Source organism: Cydia splendana, chromosome 26, assembly GCF_910591565.1.
Source record: "Cydia splendana chromosome 26, ilCydSple1.2, whole genome shotgun sequence".
Classification (NCBI taxonomy): Eukaryota; Metazoa; Arthropoda; class Insecta; order Lepidoptera; family Tortricidae; genus Cydia; species Cydia splendana.
The window spans coordinates 4,240,943-4,261,485 of NC_085985.1; the positions used below are offsets into that span (position 1 = coordinate 4,240,943).

Below are 20,543 nucleotides of genomic sequence, written 5' to 3' on the forward strand. Positions count from 1 at the left end.
CTCAAGACCAGCTAAGAATCAACTGTGCCAAGTTTCAGCGCATAGTCACAATGTGCAAGGTGTCGTGCACTAACAAACCAGGTACAAAGAGAATTGAGACTAGATGAATATTGTCAAAGTAAATTGTCAGTAAGTACATTACTGCCGTCTTTCAACACGTGATTAACACTTTTAGAACGCCATTTGACTTTGATCCTTATTTTTTCACTGATATGTGTTAAATTTGTTAAATGTGAAAAAGTATCGCCATCTACTCGAGAGAATATTCCTCTATTTCAATTTTTAGTATCAATCAAGCTTAGCTTAGAAATATATTAAAAGTGGAAAAAAATCACCGAGATCTCACTCGAGAACAACAAATATTTCCACCATATGCCTTAGGGAGGCGCCCTAGCGACATCTACCGTACTATGCATAATAGTATTCTCTATATTGTATTATTAAATAGTAGTATTTTCCTTAAAAGTCTGTAGTCACCCAACTCTCCACTATTTAAAATCCCACTATATGATATTTTTAAGTGCATGACAAAATTGTAACCCAATAGCAAATATAGCTTCAGAATACATATTTTTTACACACATACGAGTGCAATAAAATGTATGGAATTTTTAATGTAAAACGAAATTAATTGTATTGAATGGAATTAAGAAACAAAATATTGGTTGGTATAAAATGGACTTTTGCATGTAGTTTTTGAAGTATAGTAATGGTGAAATCCATGAAATTTTGTGCAATCAAATGCAATTCGTTTCTAATAGTTTATGACATTTTTGGTAATATAACTTTCAATAAATACACTTTGTATAAAAAATAGATTTTAACAGTTCAAACGATTCACTTTATTTTTAAGACCTCATTCTGATGACGTGAGTGAACACAACTCTTTTGGGTTTTCTTTGGTAAAAGAATTAGGTGGGAACTTTCGGAATTACCTTTACATTTCCGGAAGTACATTATTAGGTACAATATTGACTTCCCTACCAAATTTGACTTATTGCTTATTTCAGTGCCAATCTTTGGGTTGTTTACCTTATCCTATTAAAATAAATAAAAAGGTACATAACTACAACATTCTCTTTGTACCGATCTACTATTTATCTGGAGAAAACCCAAAAAAGTTAAATTAAAATGTACAAACATATTTTAAGAACGCTCATGAAACTTTTGTCTTATTAACCCTTTCCCAGGCATAGTACGATTTATAGATCACATACGCGCTACTAGAATTTCAACTTTAGCATTCCGATTTAAGATTCAAATTAGATTGCACTTCCGGGAAATTTGACTTGTCTTCAAATGAATCATCAAAGCTGGATTAATTGGAATATATTTGGATTCTTCGGGAAAACCTTGTAGATTGGTGCGGCCTGGAAAATGGTTAAAATAAATGTCCTAGTTTATGTAAATAATGCAATAACTATTTGTATATCAGTACTTAGTGTAGTTATTTATTGAAATTATATCAGTAAAGGTTTTATAGTGAGAATGTGTTTTATTTGAATCGGTGTGTAGTAACCCAAATTTAGCTAATATGGGGTATGATAATGCGCCAAAAAAAGCTTATTATTTAAGCGTAGGAAAACATGTATCTTTTTGCGTCAGCACATACAGCTTGGCAAAAAAGAGTAGAAATTTAAAAGTGGCAACACTGTAGTGTCATTCCGTTTTCTTATATATATTGGTTTGAAAGGGACGACACTACAGTGCTGCCACTTTTTAATTTCTACTCTTTTTTGCCAAGCTGTGTCTTTCTGGCTCTCACTTACAGCTGCGTCCTTAACGGACGTACGGCGGACAACCTTCCACTCGATCGAACGGGCTTTGGACCGGACAAAGGTTGCGGTCCGGTACGCCCGTCTGATACAGCTTTTATACAGAACATCACTATTTTTGTTACATCCTGTATTCAAAACTAAACAGAACGAAAAACCAAACTAGATATTTGATTTTGTATTAATTGTATTTATTTTTATTACTTACATAAAATATAGTTATAACACTTTAAGTAAATTTAATAAATCACAATAATTGAAGCACTTCAATAATTTCATTCCACATATTTTTAACCTAAAAACGTATAAACACACTAGATACTCTAAACTATAGGCACATTTGTAAGGTTCATCTTTGGTGTGCACCCATGCACAAATGGAATTGATGTTTCATTTTTGGTATTGTCATCGTTATACATTCTATGCATTATATGTTTTGTTTTCTTCTTGTTTTTCTTCTTTTCCCGTTACCTAGCTTTTGTGCGAAGGCGCCATGCATCATAGTTTTGTGGATTTCCAAAAGCGTTTCGCTGGCACTATCGTAATCGCATTGCTCACATTTGTATGGTTTCTCCACAACGTGCGTCTTCTTATGAGCTTGTAAATAATCGTTGACATTAGTAGCAAAATCACACTGGTCGCATTTGTAAGGAATATTTTTGGTGTGCATCTTTTTGTGAGATTGGAATATGTCTTCGCGGACAGTAGCAAACTTGCACTGGTCGCATTTATAGACCTTTTCACTCCCGTGCACGGTATTTATGTGAACCTCCAATTCATATTTGCGAGCGTGAGCGTAATCGCATTGATTGCATTTGTGGGCTGTTTCCTTACTGTGAACCTTTTTGTGAATTGACAGCCCGATTTTGCGGTTGGAAGCGTAACTGCATTGCTTGCATTGGTAGGGTTTCTTTAGATTGTTTTTTCTCTGTTTGTGTTTCGACGTTTTCTCGTTAGCGTGGGCGATGTTTTTATGAACTCTTATATAATGCTTATGTACACTAGTGAAGCTACACGATTGACATTTGTATAGCTCGTCAACATCATCTGCGCTGCGCTGAGAATATCCTGTAAGATCATAATATGTTAAGTTAATAAGACAGAACAGTTGATATCTTAAATTTTTTGTCAATCATTTCGTATTGACAGAGCCCAAAAATATATTGACAAAGAATTTTTAGGAATGTTTTTCTTACAATCATTTAAGTAATACAAAACATTATTTTCAAAATATTCTGGGATGATACACATACGCAAAACATATGGCCCTTTAAATTTTCGACATAGGCACGTATTGTGCTATTACCAAACTATACTCTGTATCTTTAGGTATTTAAATAAAAGTAAACAAAATCTACCCTCAAAATGGCTCGTTAAGCCAGTTGAGGGTAGATGAAAGCATTACATGATCAAATAATATAGGTTACAGTCAGGTCGTTCAGTGAGAGATCCAGGCGGTTTTGTATTTGGTTGGTTAACCAATAAATATTAGTTATAACTACCCGAAAATTTACAAATTGTTTGTTTACTTTTATTTAAATACCTAAAGGTACAGACTATGGGGCGGGAGAGTAGCACCATATGTATGGTAAAATTAATTAATTTGAAATTCAACTTACTTTCATCTGCAGTTGTATCATTTTCTTGTTGACTACACAATAGGAACTTGTATGTGTTGCCTCCGATCCTGCACACACAGCGCTCCGTGTCTATGTGCATGCGTTCCAGTTTGACTGTGCAACTTCTCTGTGGCACAGGATTCATTATTGCTAAGTCAAATGATGCTGTAACAAGTATATAAAATATGTATAATAAGTCCAATAAAGCTGATGCTGCCACTATGTGACTTGGTTTAGACTTTTAGACCTTCTGTAAGATATTAAAGTCTTAAAGGAAACTTGCAAAATTTATCAGTAAATAAAATAAAAAATTTACTTATTTGTTGTAATGTTTTTTCTTTTTCACCAAGATGTAAAAAGAACTAACGCATCTTGTTGGTGCATAAATCACACAAACACACAAAAAAAAATTATTAACATATTTGACCAAAAGACATAGGCACATTTTGCTTTTTTAAGACCTCAGGAATGTGTGATTAAAATCTGTTGGATTACTTGTTCACACCGTATATAATATCTCATACAGTTTAATACATTCTCTGCCCCGACGCACATGTGCGTTCACCGAACTTAACAAATGAGAACACACTCAGAAAAAATTGTCTTATAAATGCATTGTTTATTAGTGTATTGAACAGAAAAAAACTAATTACCTCTATGGTATACCTCGGGGCCCACCACTAGTCCATCTTTTACCTCATGCTTAAGGTACAGTGCTTGCTCTGCCACTGAGTTTATGCTACACACACTCTTCTTGCTCTCTGATTTGGTGTCAGCCATCGCCAAATGGTCTACCTGACTGGTGTATGTGCTCTCATGCTCTGGTATGGTAGCTTCACCATCACCACACATATTTTCATCCTCTGCCTTAAGTGCTGCCTTCACATCAGGGTCTATATGACTGTACAAACTGCCTTGAGCTGGTTCACTGTCAGACATGTCCTTGGGTTCGGCCTTAAGCTCTGCTTTTACCGCATGGTCTATGTGCTCCTGTGCGCTCTCAGGCTGCTTATGCTTCAAGTACAGGCCGGCCCCAGCTGTCTCGCTGATAACGCACATGTTCTCCTCGGGTTCTGATTTGATCTCTGCCTTCACATTTTCTGTGAGATCCAGTTCTTGCTTCGTGTGCAGGCCAGCCGCACCTCCCCACACGGGTTCCAACTCTACCCACACATACTTTGAGCCATCCAGCGACATCGCTTACGGAATAGACGCTGTAATATGCCGTAGACTTATCAATGTATCAAACACGCTCACCGCAGACGCTGAATATCTAGTTCTGTGACACTCACTGCGAATTTTCACGATGTACTTTATCTATCTATTTCTGATTAAAATCGAGGAATTCCATGGTAAGCTGATACGCCACACGAGACGTCCTATTTGCCTCTGCGAAGTCGAAGTTGATAAGTCTGTGGGACGCTTTAAACCTAAACAGTGCAATGTACTCGAGCAGGTACAAAATAAAATGCAGAATGGGACTTGTTTGTTAAAATAGCGACTTAATGCGGACGTATAATAAATGAAACCAAAATAAAATAACATTTGCGTATTTTGGCATGTGCTTGACAATCGACGCGTCACAGCGACATTTTGATTCCGAGACTCGCATCGTTTAAGCCACATAATAAAACGCGAGTTTACACCGTTACGCATGCTCGGCAGTACGAAATGTTCACCGCCCCCTAAGCAATGGCGGATTAAAAAAAAAACAAACCAATCAAGCTGTCAAATTTGTCGAAGCAAGCGCTTGGAATAAATATTTTTATTTTACTGAAATATCGAGTAAAATAAGCATTTAGCGTATTTGTGACATTAAAGAAATATAGAATAAAACATATAATGTTATTCAGTTGTGAATAGTTGCTATAGTCATTAGTAATCTTCGGTATGTATGATTTTTTATGAACGTTTTCAACCTTTGTTTTGATGATTTTCGCGCGTAAATCCTGTCTTAAATACTGTATAATGCTGTATTTAGTTAAATTATTCATTTCTCTACACAATCAGATCGATAATTTAATCTTTGTCGGAACTAATTAATACGTCTTATTCGGTAAATCGCATCGCATCTTTCGATTTTGGTGTAGCGGTTTGTTGTTGCAATTTCAACCTTATGTCCTTATGTTTTAAGGTCGAAATGTGATGCGCCAGTGTTCGATTCTGTTGCGATCCTGGCAGTTTAGAATACGGACGCAAGACAAGTTATTGCCTTTGCCGCGTTCACTGCGACAATTAAAATTGTATTTTTTTTCTTTTTTAAGTTTTTGTGGAGGCAAATGTTTTATTTATGCCATGATTTTGTTTGTAACAAAACTTTTGTGTGAATATATTTTCGCAAATTGTTTTGATTAAAAAAAAATCATAACATTTGTGAGCTGGTGCATAATACAATGTAAAACTTGTAATCATATAAAAAAAACCTTCATTCTAGGTATTTACAGACTTAGATCCGATTTAGGCATAATTTTTCAAGCAATATTTAAACAATAAAAAGTATTAATAATGGTATAAAAAGCTTACCCAAAGAATTTCCCCCTTTCAGAATTTAGGCAATGCAAAGAATTTTAAAGAAATAAATTACATATCTAATTAAATTTTTAACAAGCAGAAATGTCTGCGAATGATGCTATTAATCTTAAAATAAATTTAAAAATGGAAAAATTACTGTCTTGGGTGAGACTTGAGCTCACAATCTCTGGATAGATACTCCTAAAAAAAATTACATCTTTTTTTTTTCTTAGTTTTCTTAGTAATTTGCAATGATATTACATATTGTTTGCAGATGTTTTAGCCGCCACCATGGGCAAATCATGCTGTATAGAGGGCTGCGATGTGTCTAGTCCAGATGTCGAGTATTTCAAGTAAGCCATCCTTCCTTCCTTCCTTAACCACTTTAAGTCAGCACAACATATTTACCCGTCGAAAGTACACCATACAACAAATTGATGTAAAGCAATTTGCCCCATATTTATTTAAGAAGAAGAATAAGAATAAGAATATATATATTTGAAAGAACCTTGTTTACAAATTGTTTACGTATCCTGTGGCCCCACACTAGGCAAGCCTGTAACGTGGCAGCTGACTTCGCAGTTCGTAGGCTAAGGTTAAGAAAAACTAAAAGTAATCTAATAGGTGGTTAATGAAATTATGAAATTCAAATAAAGAAAAAGGAATGAGAAAGTGTGCGTGTGCGTGTGCGTGTGCGTGTGCGTGTGCGTGTGCGTGTGCGTGTGCGTGTGCGTGTGTGTGTGTGTGTGTGTGTGCGTGTGTGTGTGCGCGAGTGTGTGTAAGGCTACAGAGAATGTTATAAGTGATTAGGTGATGACCTTCAACAGCATCTCAGTTTGATTGTAGTTAAGACCTTTCAACCAGTTCTTAATTAAGAATTTTGCTTCAAGAGGAGACTTTTCAGATATGTTGCATGCTTTTACTACTGTATTGTAAATATACGGATGCAGGAAGTTAGGAAGACGCCTCGCATTTGTAGTAACACACGTCTGATACTAAGTCGCTATGACCCAAATTGAGTTAACATCACACGTGTGATACTAGGGCGCTCCACAGGTTGAGTATTTAAAAAACATTAATAGTGTTCAGGAGAATCATCCGTTTAATTCATTACTGGAACAGCTTCTTTATAAATTAAATTAAATATATCCTACATTGTGGCTTTCCTTAGAGAAGGGTCCTTATGCTTCATCTGCAATAAGGATGTTTCTATCACAATTTCTGTTGAAATTTCAGATGAAAACATCCTTATTGCACTTGAACCATAAGGACCCTTCAGTGTGAAAGCCACATTTTCCCAGGTTAGCTAAACAAAAATTTCACAAACTGAAATAAATGTCATATTATACTGACCAAGGCCTCCAGCCTCCAGTGCCCCAGGCTGGAATCGAACCAGCGTCCTCTGCTATCGCGGCAATTGCCTGTGCGGCAGTTTATAATTTATACAGTAGTGTTTCTACTTGAAATAAAAACAAATTAAAATATTTTCTGAAAATAATTTAATTTGTTCTGATACTTCTAATAGTATAAACTTTCACATTTATAATATTAGATTAGTCATTGATATTTATTCATACACATTAAACATCCCCAGTGTTCTAATTATCCCCAGGTTCCCCCGCAGCGGGTCCCTGCTGGCAGCCTGGATAGAGGCGACCGGGGCGCCGGGGGGCGACGTCTGCTCAGCACACTTTACTGACGCAGACTATAAAAGCATGCGCGGCAAACGGCGGCTACTGGGCACTGCGGTACCCAGCGTGTTTGCTACCGTAAGTTACAACTAACCCCAGGTTCCCCTAAAATATTAATTATTCCGGGATTGAAGGGTAGTTAACTGTTTTATATTTTAGTGTAGCCTCAATTTGCCCACAAATGAAAAATTTACAACTCAAAGGCAATGTTGATTTGTCAAAATAAAGATATTTTTTAGGGTTCCGTACCCAAAGGGTAAAAACGGGACCCTATTACTAAGACTCCGCTGTCCGTTGTCCGTCCGTCCGTCCGTCCGTCTGTCACCAGGCTGTATCTCATGAACCGTGATAGCTAGGCAGTTGAAATTTTCACAGATGATGTATTTATGTTGCCGCTATAACAACAAATACTAACAAGTACGGAACCCTCGGTGGGCGAGTCCGACTCGCACTTGCCCGGTTTTTTAAATTTTTGATATTGGTTTTATAAACAATCAAATAAATTGTTAAATAGATTTTTTAATCACATGATAATTTCGTGAGGATTTATGTACATTATTTTAATTGTGCCAAACACACATGTTTTTTTTTTCAATAAAAAAAACAATAATGTCGAGGGACCGCGATTTAGACTTTATATTGTATAAAAAATTGTGGATTTCGTTTTGGCATAATTTTTCTCATCCTTCTACTCTCTTAGCGGCTAATAATATAATCTATATTTTTTTCCACAGAAACCACCATCCACAGAAAACGGAAACATCACAGACCCAACAATAGACACAAACAAAAACGCCAATACGGACCCGAAAAATAAAAAAACAAAAGAGAAAAAGAGCACAGAGAAAGCTAAAGCCGATTCTACCACAGACAACGTAAATGAAATAACCACAGACAATAATGTCATAGACAAGGACGAATCTACGACTGACACTGATGTAACAGAGAGTATAGAAAATGGAGAGAGTTCGCAGAACACGAGGCAAGGTGGAGAAAATGGGACATATGATAAGAAAGAAGAAACGTAAGTCATTTGTTTTTTACTCACGATAGAAGTAAAAAACCGGCCAATTGCGAGTCGGTCTCGCGCACGAAGGGTTCCGTACCATTACGCAAAACAGGGCAAAAAATCACGTTTGTTGTATGGGAGACCCACTTGAATAGTTTATTTTGTTTTGTTTTTAGTATTTGTTGTTATAGCGGCAACAGAAATCGGTTAATATCACGGTTCATGAGATACAGCCTGGTGACAGACAGACAGACTGACGGACAGACGGACAGTGGAGTCTTAGTAATAGGGTCCCGTTTTTACCCTTTCGGTACGGAACCCTAAAAAATCGGCTAAGTGCGAGTCAGACTCGCCCACCGAGAGTACCGTACTTTTTAATGTTTGCAATAGCAGCAACAGAAATACATCATCTGTGAAAATTTCAACTGTCTATCACGGTTCATGAGATACAGCCTAGTGACAGACGGACGGACGGACAGCGGAGTCTTAGTAATAGGGTCCCGTTTTTACCCATTGGGTACGGAACCCTAAAAAAGTATTTCAAATTCTCCCAAAACCTTTTTAATAACTCAGATATAACTTTTATTATGGTAATTTTATTTAGAACCGTTAGGTACGGTCGAAAATATTAATTTATGAATGTACGAGTACAGTCGCCATCAGATATATCGGAGCGGCCAAGGTGTTCACAATATCTGAACACGCGCTCTAACGCCCTGACAATAGAGGCGTGTTCCGATATTTGTGAGCACCTTGGCCGCTCCGATATATCTGATGGCCACTGTACCTACTTACAATGTGCAAAATTGGGACATAAGTGGGACATATGTAAGGTAAACGTACTGGTGCTCGACGCGGTCCCAGTACATGTCATCTTGAAACTTAAGTCATTGTCAATAGAAGTGTCATCTATTGGACATTAGCATGTCGAGCACTATAGTTCGTTTTTTTAGCATTAGAAATAAGGTAAACAATCTTGATGTGTCTATTAATTGAAAGTCACATTTTAAAAATAAGTTTCGGCAAATATGTAACAATTATGAATCTAATACGATCATTTATATTCTTCGGCTTTTATAAGTAATAGCAAAGACATATCTAACTTCGTATAAGACGAATAAAGTCTAAGGAAAAAACGTGCCTCGGAATTGAAGCAAAAGTCATTCTCGAATAGATGGCGCACACACCTTTAGCCTATCCTCGGCTAGATGGCGTGACGACACCGTTTCATATTTAACAATTTTAACACATAGATATTAGTTGAATGAACATGGATCAAAATGATATAAAAATAATAAAATCATTTATCCATATATATACATTTTTTGATAACTTTATACGTTTTCATTTTGAGTTTTAGTCGTGTGTAGATAGATGGCAGTAAATTTACTGTGACTACAAAATTTACAATGACAGGACCCCTCTATACTATCTATTCTTTTTGGTAATAGTTACTGATTTTAAAAAAGTGTTTTTCAATTAAAAGACGTGTCAAGATCGCTTACCTTCTTTCAAGTTCTTTCTAATGCTAAAAAAACGAACTATAGTATGTTTAGCTAATGCGCGGCAAGAATAATGAATTAACCATTAATTTAATTCCAGCGCTCAACCCGAAGTAAACGACATAGAAGACATGATAACCAACTACCAGATCAAGCAGCCGCCCCTCGCCGACCGGCTCAACCCGGACCCCCTAGAGGACCTCATCCCCGCCATCTTGGAGAACCAGAGCGCACGGGAGCTACAGGCTGCTGTGCAGGTTGACGTCGAGGCGGAGATACAGGCAGAAACGAGGAATACTGAAAACACACAAGAGGTTAGTTCTTTTCTATGCGCAAACGCTGGTGGCCTAGCGGTAAGAGCGTGCGACTTTCAATCCGGAGGTCGCGGGATCAAATTTAATTCCGGTGCTCAACCCGAAGCAAACAACATTGATGGGGATACAGGCAGAAACGAGGAATACTGAAAACACACAAGAGGTTAGAATAGAATAGAATACTTTATGCATATCACATTACTAACATGGATGTTATGGAACATAAAGGTATACATGTGGCACCCTAGTAGTACTAGTAGTAGTAGTGTGGTTAGTTTTTTTTTATGCGGAAGTGCTGGTGGCCGGTGGTGGTCATGATAACCAACTACCAGATCAAGCAGCCGCCCCTCGCCGACCGGCTCAACCCGGACCCTCTAGAGGACCTCATCCCCGCCATCTTGGAGAACCAGAGCGCACGGGAGCTACAGGCTGCTGTGCAGGTTGACATCGAAGCGGAGATACAGGCAGAAACGAGGAATACTGAAAACACACAAGAGGTTAGTTCTTTTCTATGCGGAAGCGCTGGTGGCCCAGCTGTAAGAGCTAGGGACTTTCAATCCGGAGGTCGCGGGATCAAATTTAATTCCAGTGCTCAACCCGAAGCAAACAACATTGATGGGGATACAGGCAGAAACGAGGAATACTGAAAACACACAAGAGGTTAGAATAGAATAGAATACTTTATGCATATCACATTACTAACATGGATGTTATGGAACACAAAGGTATACATGTGGCACCCTAGTAGTACTAGTAGTAGTAGTGTGGTTAGTTTTTTTATGTGGAACTGCTGGTGGCCGGTGGTGGTCATGATAACCAACTACCAGATCAAGCAGCCGCCCCTCGCCGACCGGCTCAACCCGGACCCCCTAGAGGACCTCATCCCCGCCATCTTGGAGAACCAGAGCGCACGGGAGCTACAGGCTGCTGAGCAGGTTGACGTCGAAGCGGAGATACAGGCAGAAACGAGGAATACTGAAAACACACAAGAGGTTAGTTCTTTTCTATGCGGAAGCGCTGGTGGCCCAGCTGTAAGAGCTAGGGACTTTCAATCCGGAGGTCGCGGGATCAAATTTAATTCCAGTGCTCAACCCGAAGCAAACAACATTGATGGGGATACAGGCAGAAACGAGGAATACTGAAAACACACAAGAGGTTAGAATAGAATAGAATACTTTATGCATATCACATTACTAACATGGATGTTATGGAACACAAAGGTATACATGTGGCACCCTAGTAGTACTAGTAGTAGTAGTGTGGTTAGTTTTTTTATGTGGAACTGCTGGTGGCCGGTGGTGGTCATGATAACCAACTACCAGATCAAGCAGCCGCCCCTCGCCGACCGGCTCAACCCGGACCCCCTAGAGGACCTCATCCCCGCCATCTTGGAGAACCAGAGCGCACGGGAGCTACAGGCTGCTGAGCAGGTTGACTTCGAAGCGGAGATACAGGCAGAAACGAGGAATACTGAAAACACACAAGAGGTTAGTTCTTTTCTATGCGGAAGCGCTGGTGGCCCAGCTGTAAGAGCTAGGCTGTAGACTTTCAATCCGGAGGTCGCGGGATCAAATTTAATTCCAGTGCTCAACCCGAAGCAAACAACATTGATGGGGATACAGGCAGAAACGAGGAATACTGAAAACACACAAGAGGTTAGAATAGAATAGAATACTTTATGCATATCACATTACTAACATGGATGTTATGGAACATAAAGGTATACATGTGACCCTCTAGAGGACCTCATCCCCGCCATCTTGGAGAACCAGAGCGCACGGGAGCTACAGGCTGCTGAGCAGGTTGACATCGAGGCGGAGATACAGGCAGAAACGAGGAATTCGTTTGTATGTTTTTTTAGTCGTTCTTTGTATTTAACACAATATCTGTTAACTTCCTCTTTGATTGTTGGAATATTTACGTATTCATGTATCTCTGTATTTTTTGCAAACCATGGTGCACATGTTACAGCCCTTAGGACATTATTCTGAAACCTTTGTAAAATTTCGAGGTTTGAGTTACTGGCCGTTCCCCAGAGTTCAATCCCGTATGTCCATATGTGTGTCGTTATTATTATTCGTGTTTAGTTTTAATAGTTACTTGTTTCACTCGGGGGCAAAGTTGTTGTTTAACTGCTCGTGCTAATATTGATACCCGAGCAAGCGAAAGATTCCAAAATTGAACCACGAGCATAGCGAGTGGTTCGAAAAATGGAATCTTGAGCGTTGTGAGGGTTTCAAAGCACGAGGGTTAAACAAAATTTGCCCCCGAGTGAAACACAATTTTTCACCACACCAACCTGAAGCAAATATTAAATGTAAAATATCAAACAAAATCAAACCAAATCAAATCCAAATGAATGTAATTAAAAATTTATCATCCAAAATCATCATTTAAAAGTCATTTCTACCAGCAAACATAAGAAACCAACTCAAAATTTGCATTTGATTACTTTGTCTCACATGTGAATAAAATGCAACTTTGCTATCAGTTTTTAAAGTGCAAAGTAAGCCTTTCCGAGCTGGTGTGGTGAAAAATATATTTTTATATAATATGTATGCTAGTTTTAAGGTATTTATGTATGGGCCATTAGTTGCCTGAAATAAAGATTTTCATTACGGAAGGTTCACGATGACACGTGGCACACTATCAGTCTAGAAAACAATACAGTTATTCAACGAAGCCGTCGTCGCAGGGCAATCGTGTGGGGGGCGAGGGGTGGGTCGCGCGCACCCGAGCTGCATACATCGCCATTGTTTGTAGCTCGGTACTAGATACAGGGCGAGCGTGTCCTATTTGAAATGTTTGGTATGTTTGTGTTGGTGTGTAAAAGTCTGTGACAACCCTACTGTGTTCTTGTGCGGTGTCGGCATTTACGCAAACATCGAAGGCGTCGGTCCACTGTTACTTTTTACACTGTGACACTATAGCGTTATTCACAAAATTTTATTGTGATAATTTCAGGTGAGCCCAAACAAGCTCGACGTGAACCAGCTGGCGAACCATATAGCCAGCAAGTTGGACAACCAGTTAGCGCAGATAATGGCAACCGCGCCCGTCTTCATAGAAGTCGCTGTGGATCAGAGTGAGTTTTTAGGGTTCCGCCGTCCGTCTGTCGGTCACCAGGCTGTATCTACGGTTAAAGATTCTTTATTCTCATAAGAATTACAAATTCACTTACATGAGAACATAAAAAGTACATTTTCATAAAATAAACCGTGATAGCTAGACAGTTGAAATTTTCACTGATGATGTATTTCTATTGCCGCTATAACAACAAATACTAAAACCAAAATAAAATAAATATATAAGTGGGGCTCTCATACAACAAACGTGATTTTTTTGCAGTTTTTTTGCGTAATGGTACGGAACCCTTCGTCCGACTCGCACTTGGGCCGGTTTTTTAAAGATTGTTTTATTACATTTTCAGACGACACGCGAGCCGAGAGCCCCCAAGACTGCCTGATGTTACTGGAGAGCGTCCAATGTGAAGTTGATCCTTCGAGCCTTATGTTACCTGAGCACGGCCCTGACACGGATAGCGATATGGAGATAGTAGAGACAGATAACAAGTAAGTAATACTTGAAGCCTTATGACTAGTGATCGTTATCAACGTGCAGTTTTTGTAGCAAAAAACAAATACATTTGAATATTCACTTTTGTTGTTAACTATAAAATAAATACTTAGGTATCTTAGCATTACACCTCTAGATATAACTCTTTACTGTACAAAACCTTTTCCGCACTAATATATTTTTAAAGCAATGTACGTCAAATGACATTAAATGTCATAAAAATACAACTATAGTGGCGTGCAATATTTTAGAGACTTAAATTGACCTTCCTGTGACTTCTGTCAACGTAGAAAGGTCATTTATGTATGTATGTATAAACTCTTTATTGTACAAAACACAAAACACAAATTTATGGCACAGGATAGGCAGTGCTCAACAGATTTGAGCAAATTTTACTCGTTTATTCAGTATAATTTGAATAAATGATTATATGTATATAAATCTCATATTTGTGAAATATATAATGTTTAAAATACTTGCGTATTTGTTTTTTGTTAACCATACTTTGCTACCAATACAGCACGTTGATAACGATCACTACTTATGACATTGATCCTTCGAGCCTTATGTTACCTGAGCACGGCCCTGACACGGATAGCGATATGGATATAGTATAGGCAGATAACAAGTACGTAATATTTCAAGTCTTATGATATTGATCCTTCGAGCCTTATGTTACCTGAGCATGGCCCTGACACGGATAGCGAGATGGAGATAGTAGAGGCAGATAACAAGTACGTAATATTTCAAGTCTTATGACATTGATCCTTCGAGCCTTATGTTACCTGAGAACGGCCCTGATACGGATAGCGATATGGAAATTTTTGAGTCTAATAACAGGTTTATAGTAAGTCTGATAGTAATTTTAAGCCTTATTATCTATATTGAGGACTGAAGCAGGCGTGGCTCACTCCGCGATTTCGTCGCGTCGCTCGCGCTTGGGCCACCTAGCGGTCATATCTGTCGTAATATTTAGACGCGTTTTGTTAGAGAGTGAACCTTCTGTACCTATTACTATTATTTATTCTGTGACTGAAGCCTTATGCTATTGACTTTGAAAGTTTATGTTTTCTGACACGAACAGCGAAAATCGTTGTCATATCAAAAGTATATACCGTTTCAAGCCTAATGATATTGATTATTCAAGCCCTATCATATTGATTTACATTCTCAAGAAATTTTAGACTTTGTCTATAAGCCTAAAACCACCTCTGAACCTCTGAAGAAGCCCACTAGATGGCATTGCGTTTTTATTTCTAATAGGCTTGTGTCGGTCATGAACTAAGAACTGTTAAGAATGAAATCCCGTCAAGGACCGAAAGGAACTAAACCTTTTTGCACGGTCTTAATCGGTCTTTAGGTCCTTTAGTTCAGTGGGATTGATGAGCGCTTGACATGAGTGAAACAGAAAATGGACTGAACGAAATGGTTCACAATGACGTTGGCACGAGTGCGAACGAGATAAAAGAGTGACAAACAGTCCTAAACCTGAAAAGTATGAAAAAAAATCAAATATTTTTTATTTTATTGTATCGTACAACTTGAATCGTAATTCAGTTGCCAAAAATTTAGAAAAAAAACTAAGGTAAAATCGATTCATACATTCCCAGCTCTCAAAGACCGAACTGAACTAAAGGAACTAAAAGACCGAACTAGTTCGTTTGACCGATTGACCGAGAGCGGAGCGCTCTCTGTAGTGACCGAGCAGGCACAAGCCTAATTTCTAAGCCTGATACTTATTCTAAAACTAAATCTTTCCACAGAATAACTGAAGACCCCAACCCGATATCTCTTCTCACATCCAGCGATGAAGACGAAGTCATTATAGAAGAACCCCACATCGACACGGTAGAGGTCTCGGACGAGACGGACGAGGACGACAGACCTCTACAAAGGCTTATCAAAGAAAAACCTAAACAGAAAAAGCCGGAGAAAAAAAAGAAAAAGGGAAATTTCGAGTACTTTGTTCATTCCAGTCCATACTACTGCGTCCAATGTGACTTCAGAACGGACAACGAAGCAGAATTCATACAACATAACATAGAGCTCGCTCATATGAATTCGACAACCATCCAAGTATGTTCTACATGCAACTATACGACTGCAAGCAAAGCACAATTTTCTAGACACAAGCGGAAACATAGAGATGAAAGAAACTTCAAGTGCCATCTATGTAATTATAAAGCGAGACACAACATGAGTCTGATCTACCATCTCCGCTGCCACGATCCGGTTGAGAAGAAACAGGAAAAGTTCACATGTGATAAGTGCGGTTTTAGTTCAAATGTGAAAAGTGAAGCGTTGAATCATTTGAAGAATAAGAGCTGTGGTAGTAAGTATTCGTGTGATCAGTGTAGTTATAGTACGAAGAGACGGAGTGATTTGAGGAGGCATCGGCTGAGGAGGCATTCCGTTGATGATAGTGATGAGGATTTTACCATTTAAAGATGCCAATACTTACGGAATTAATTAATATGGCTGACCTTTAACCTTTTTGACGCCAATGACGGATGTATCCGCATCGTCGTCCAACGGCGAAGACGGATTAATCCGTCACAGACCACAGAGCAACATAGACCTACGTATCATAGATGGTAGGATCCTATAGATGTGCTATACGCGTGCGTCCGTGAGGGACAGAACATACGCAATGTGACACTATGATTGGTCGAGTTTATTTGTTGCCCACCATAATCCATACTAAATTTACGGTGGGGATATAAAAAAATGTGAGACTGTGACAAGGACAAACAATAATAACTCTTTCGCTGCTACTCCTACTGAAAGATACATAAGACTATCCCGTTCGGTCATTTCCCCCCACCCCTTATGTCTGATCCAGTTATACTAGATTCATGCCTAGGTATAAAGTTCAACTTCAGTTTTAACACTTCCGTGGTGTCTGAGTGACAGCTTTTGTGTTTGACACGGCGTCGAAAAGGTTAAAGCAAAGATACATAATAAAGACTGTAAATCTCTTTACAAACTTGCCTGATCATTGTACAGTCACCTGCAATAGTATGTTACACAACGAAGGCCGCAAAAATATGTGACACAATCTTATTAGTAGAGCCACAAGAGCGTGTCACATATTTTTGCAGCCTTCGAAGAGTAACATATTATTGGAGGTGACTGTACAGTCAGCACCAGAAGTTGCTAAGCGGGCGAGGAGTTCAAAGTTACCTTGTCATGTTTTTTCTCTTAACAATAAAGTCGCGTTAAGATCATTTTGAACACCTGGTCCGCTTAGCAACTTCTGCTGTTGACTGTACTAAGTGCAGGGGGGATATCTCCAGGGTGAAAATTAAAAGTTTAACGCCATCTATTTTAACTTTCTCAAAAGCAAGTAACTAATGTGTCCCTTAGCCGCCAGGCGGGCGCCCCTGTCGCGCACACAGCCAATATATCTTGCGACCAAAAGGAAAGACTATTTCGAGTTAAACTTATACACTGTATAAAATAAAATAAAAAATCGCTTTAATGTTGTTTTGATTTTTAAGTTAGTAATAATAATGTTATTAAGCCCTAACATTTTTTTTGGTCTTAAAATGATAAAACCTTCCAGTAAATTAGTAATAGATAGGTACATAATTGATTATTTCGTAAAAGGCACGTTTTATGGAGATTATCAGCCATTATTATGTAATTGTCATTGACTCATTGATATTACAAAAAATATTGAAAACATAATAACTAATAGTCAAATATATTAACTTCGAGGTTACTATATTGATCGGACTAATATAAAATAAATGATAAAAATGATGATGAATTATGATGATGATGATAAATGATGATGATGATGATGAATAAATGAAATTATTTAATAAATGAATTTTCAAAAGGAAATAATAGTTGTGACTATTATATGTGACTATAATAATGATAAATGAATCATGTGTGATTGTTTTTTTTTATTTAGTGAAACTATAATGAAATTGGATGATAAACTATTGACAAATTATGTTGATTATTTTTCATATTGTATTTTTTTTGTTTTAATGTGAATAATAGAATTTAACCCTACCACCGCCGTAGTCATAGTTGTGCACCAATAGGGAATATTAGGCGAAACTCTGCGTAGGAGGCGCCACTACGACTATCCGTCACAATCTGGGGGTCTACCGCGAACAAAATCGAAATTTCGTTATCTAACCTCTCTATCACTCTTGCATATTCGAGCGATAAAGAGGCAGATAACTAAATGTCGATTTTCGCGTTTCCCGGTAGGCCCCTGTTAACAAACCGCCTTGATGCATCAATGTCATATTTTATTGTCTGTGAAAACTTGTCAAAAGGCAGTTTAAGGCACAGTATGTATAAGTTACTCTATGGTTTACTAGAGGAGCTAGTGCTGCACTCTGGCGGCAGAACATTGCAGTAATACCCCTTATTGTTATACAGTTCAAAGTATATTTTAAACTGAAACAGATAGTAGTACTATATTGACTATACTTAAAAACAATAAAATTATTTGATTTGTTCCCTACTAGTTCAATGTAGTTTTATGTTATGCATGGTATAATAATATACTCCGCCTGGTACTCTCTTCCGACCACGTGACTGACACAAGCCTACGTCATCATGCGACAGTGCTATATAATAGCAAAGACATATGTAACTTCGTATAAGACGAATAAAGTCTAAGGAAAAAACGTGCCTCGGAATTCAAGCAAAAGTCATTCTCGAATAGATGGCGCACACACCTTTAGCCTATCCTCGGCTAGATGGCGTGACGACACCGTTTCATATTTAACAATTTTAACACATAGATATCAGTGAATGAACATGGATCAAAATAATATAAAAATAATAAAATAATTTATCCATATATATACATTTTTTGATAACTTTATACGTTTTCATTTTGAGTTTTAGTCGTGTGTCGATAGATGGCAGTAAATTTACAGTGACTACAAAATTTACAATGACAGGACCCCTCTATACTATCTATTCTTTTTGATAATAGTATGCAATAGCGCCATACAAAGTGGCAATGTTATTGTGACGTAGGAAGAGAAGACCATGTTTTATTAGACTATGTATGTTATGCAAAGGGTTTGGTGGTGAGAGGGTTGAATATTTGTCGTTTTTGGGGGTAGTTTTCAATTTATACAGTATGTAGTTTGTGATTGTCAGGTTATTTTTCTACACTTTTTATAAATTTTTTTTATACTTTGTTCTACAGGATGGCCAAAAAATAAGTGCCAAAAAAAATTGAAAAAAAAAATTGGCTGTTTCATACATTTTGGCTGGTCCATTTTCTATGGGAGGGTAATTTTTTTTTCGTGATTTCGGGGTTGGTCTCATAGTAAAAGTTGCTCAGTGTAATCCCAAAACCTCCCTGGCAATGGGAATGCACTTATTTTTTGGCCACCCTGTATAGTGTCTTATAAGCAAGCATCGCGTCATTGCCCATGTTTGAAATATCAATTCTATTGTGTTTCTTTTCATATAGAAAATAGATACTAATAAATAAATGGATTAAAACTATAGAAATATGATAATCTGTCAATCACAAACTAACTTTAAAATATCTGTACATAATCACAGTCAAGAATAAGATATACATGTAAAATACATAAATGATCCGTAGTCAGATTCAGTCAGAACTTATGAAATGAGAATGAGATGTGATCCCAAGTAGGGTTCCTGATTTTGTATTAAGTTGTTGTAAATATAGACAGGTTTTGTGAAATATCGTAATATTAAGGGATATGTGCGTTGTTTTGTAAATATAGTTTTATTGATTCCACTGTTGTTTTATTGAAGACGCTTAATTTTATTTAAAACCGGTTTTCCTATTTATTTTATGTCGCGCTATAGGGTCATTGCGCTAGTTTTCGTCCGGTGTCAGTTTCCGTCGACTTGACGAAATTTGAATATACACCTTCATTGCTGCACAAATTTGGACTTATTGCATCCTTAATATCTAAACAATTTATATATCTCCATAAAAATTATATTTCGCAAGAAGCAAATTATAAATGAAATTAATTATTTGCTAATCCGTCAAGTGGACGGAAACTGACACCGGACGGTAAACTGACGCAATTACCCTATGCCTGGAAAATTAGGGGTGTCGACAAGGTAAAAGCAAATAAAAGATTAAATTTAGTCTTAGTCATATTTTATTTTTACACAACATTTTACAAAAGTATTCTTACAATCTAAACTTATTTTAAAATAACTGGAAGCTTTGAATTTATAAATTATTACACTGTACGTCAGCCATCAAAACTACAATATTCAAAGACAACTTTTTATAAGAAATATTCATAATGGTTCACGCAGTGACTTTTTCCCTCCGATATAAATTTATAAAGTTAAAAAGGTATTCTTTGATGGTTTAGGTAGGTACATTAGTTGAAAATAACATTGTTATACCTATTTTTTGTTAACCTGAGCAAAAAAATCTACAACGACGGAAAAACGGACGAAAACTTAATTTCCATTTAAAATTTAACAAAAACCAAAAACTGGAAGAATGCCAGTTAGTTTACAGTATATAATAAAGTGTACTTGATCATATATACTCATTATTTA

General features: G+C 37.5%; 2 protein-coding genes across 2 annotated transcripts; one reads left to right on the forward strand and one right to left on the reverse strand.

Moving 5' to 3' along the window:
- Positions 1 to 2,020: 2,020 nt before the first annotated feature.
- On the reverse strand, positions 2,021 to 4,908 carry LOC134803512 (zinc finger protein 43-like). Its single transcript, XM_063776310.1, has 3 exons — positions 4,048 to 4,908; positions 3,395 to 3,559; positions 2,021 to 2,843 (listed from the first exon to the last, which is right to left on the reverse strand). Exons 1-3 carry the CDS (start codon positions 4,589 to 4,591, stop codon positions 2,203 to 2,205), a joined length of 1,350 nt encoding a protein of 449 aa, XP_063632380.1. The 5' UTR covers positions 4,592 to 4,908; the 3' UTR covers positions 2,021 to 2,202.
- A 1,255-nt stretch (positions 4,909 to 6,163) lies between these two features.
- On the forward strand, positions 6,164 to 16,575 carry LOC134803055 (uncharacterized). The gene is made up of 10 exons (XM_063775760.1): positions 6,164 to 6,258; positions 7,518 to 7,674; positions 8,331 to 8,620; positions 10,208 to 10,421; positions 10,715 to 10,918; positions 11,147 to 11,413; positions 11,642 to 11,908; positions 13,386 to 13,506; positions 13,852 to 13,993; positions 15,761 to 16,575. Exons 1-10 carry the CDS (start codon positions 6,197 to 6,199, stop codon positions 16,440 to 16,442), a joined length of 2,406 nt encoding a protein of 801 aa, XP_063631830.1. The 5' UTR covers positions 6,164 to 6,196; the 3' UTR covers positions 16,443 to 16,575.
- Positions 16,576 to 20,543: the final 3,968 nt, after the last annotated feature.

Coding starts and splice junctions, on each gene's coding strand:
- LOC134803512 (XM_063776310.1), bottom strand. CDS start 4,591: ATGTCGCTGGATGGCTCAAAGTATGTGTGGGTAGAGTTGGAACCCGTG. Junction 3,560..4,047: donor CCCCGAGGTATACCATAGAG/GTAATTAGTTTT, acceptor TACTTGTTACAG/CATCATTTGACTTAGCAATA. Junction 2,844..3,394: donor TGATACAACTGCAGATGAAA/GTAAGTTGAATT, acceptor ATGATCTTACAG/GATATTCTCAGCGCAGCGCA.
- LOC134803055 (XM_063775760.1), top strand. CDS start 6,197: ATGGGCAAATCATGCTGTATAGAGGGCTGCGATGTGTCTAGTCCAGAT. Junction 8,621..10,207: donor TATGATAAGAAAGAAGAAAC/GTAAGTCATTTG, acceptor ATTTAATTCCAG/CGCTCAACCCGAAGTAAACG. Junction 13,507..13,851: donor AGAAGTCGCTGTGGATCAGA/GTGAGTTTTTAG, acceptor TTACATTTTCAG/ACGACACGCGAGCCGAGAGC.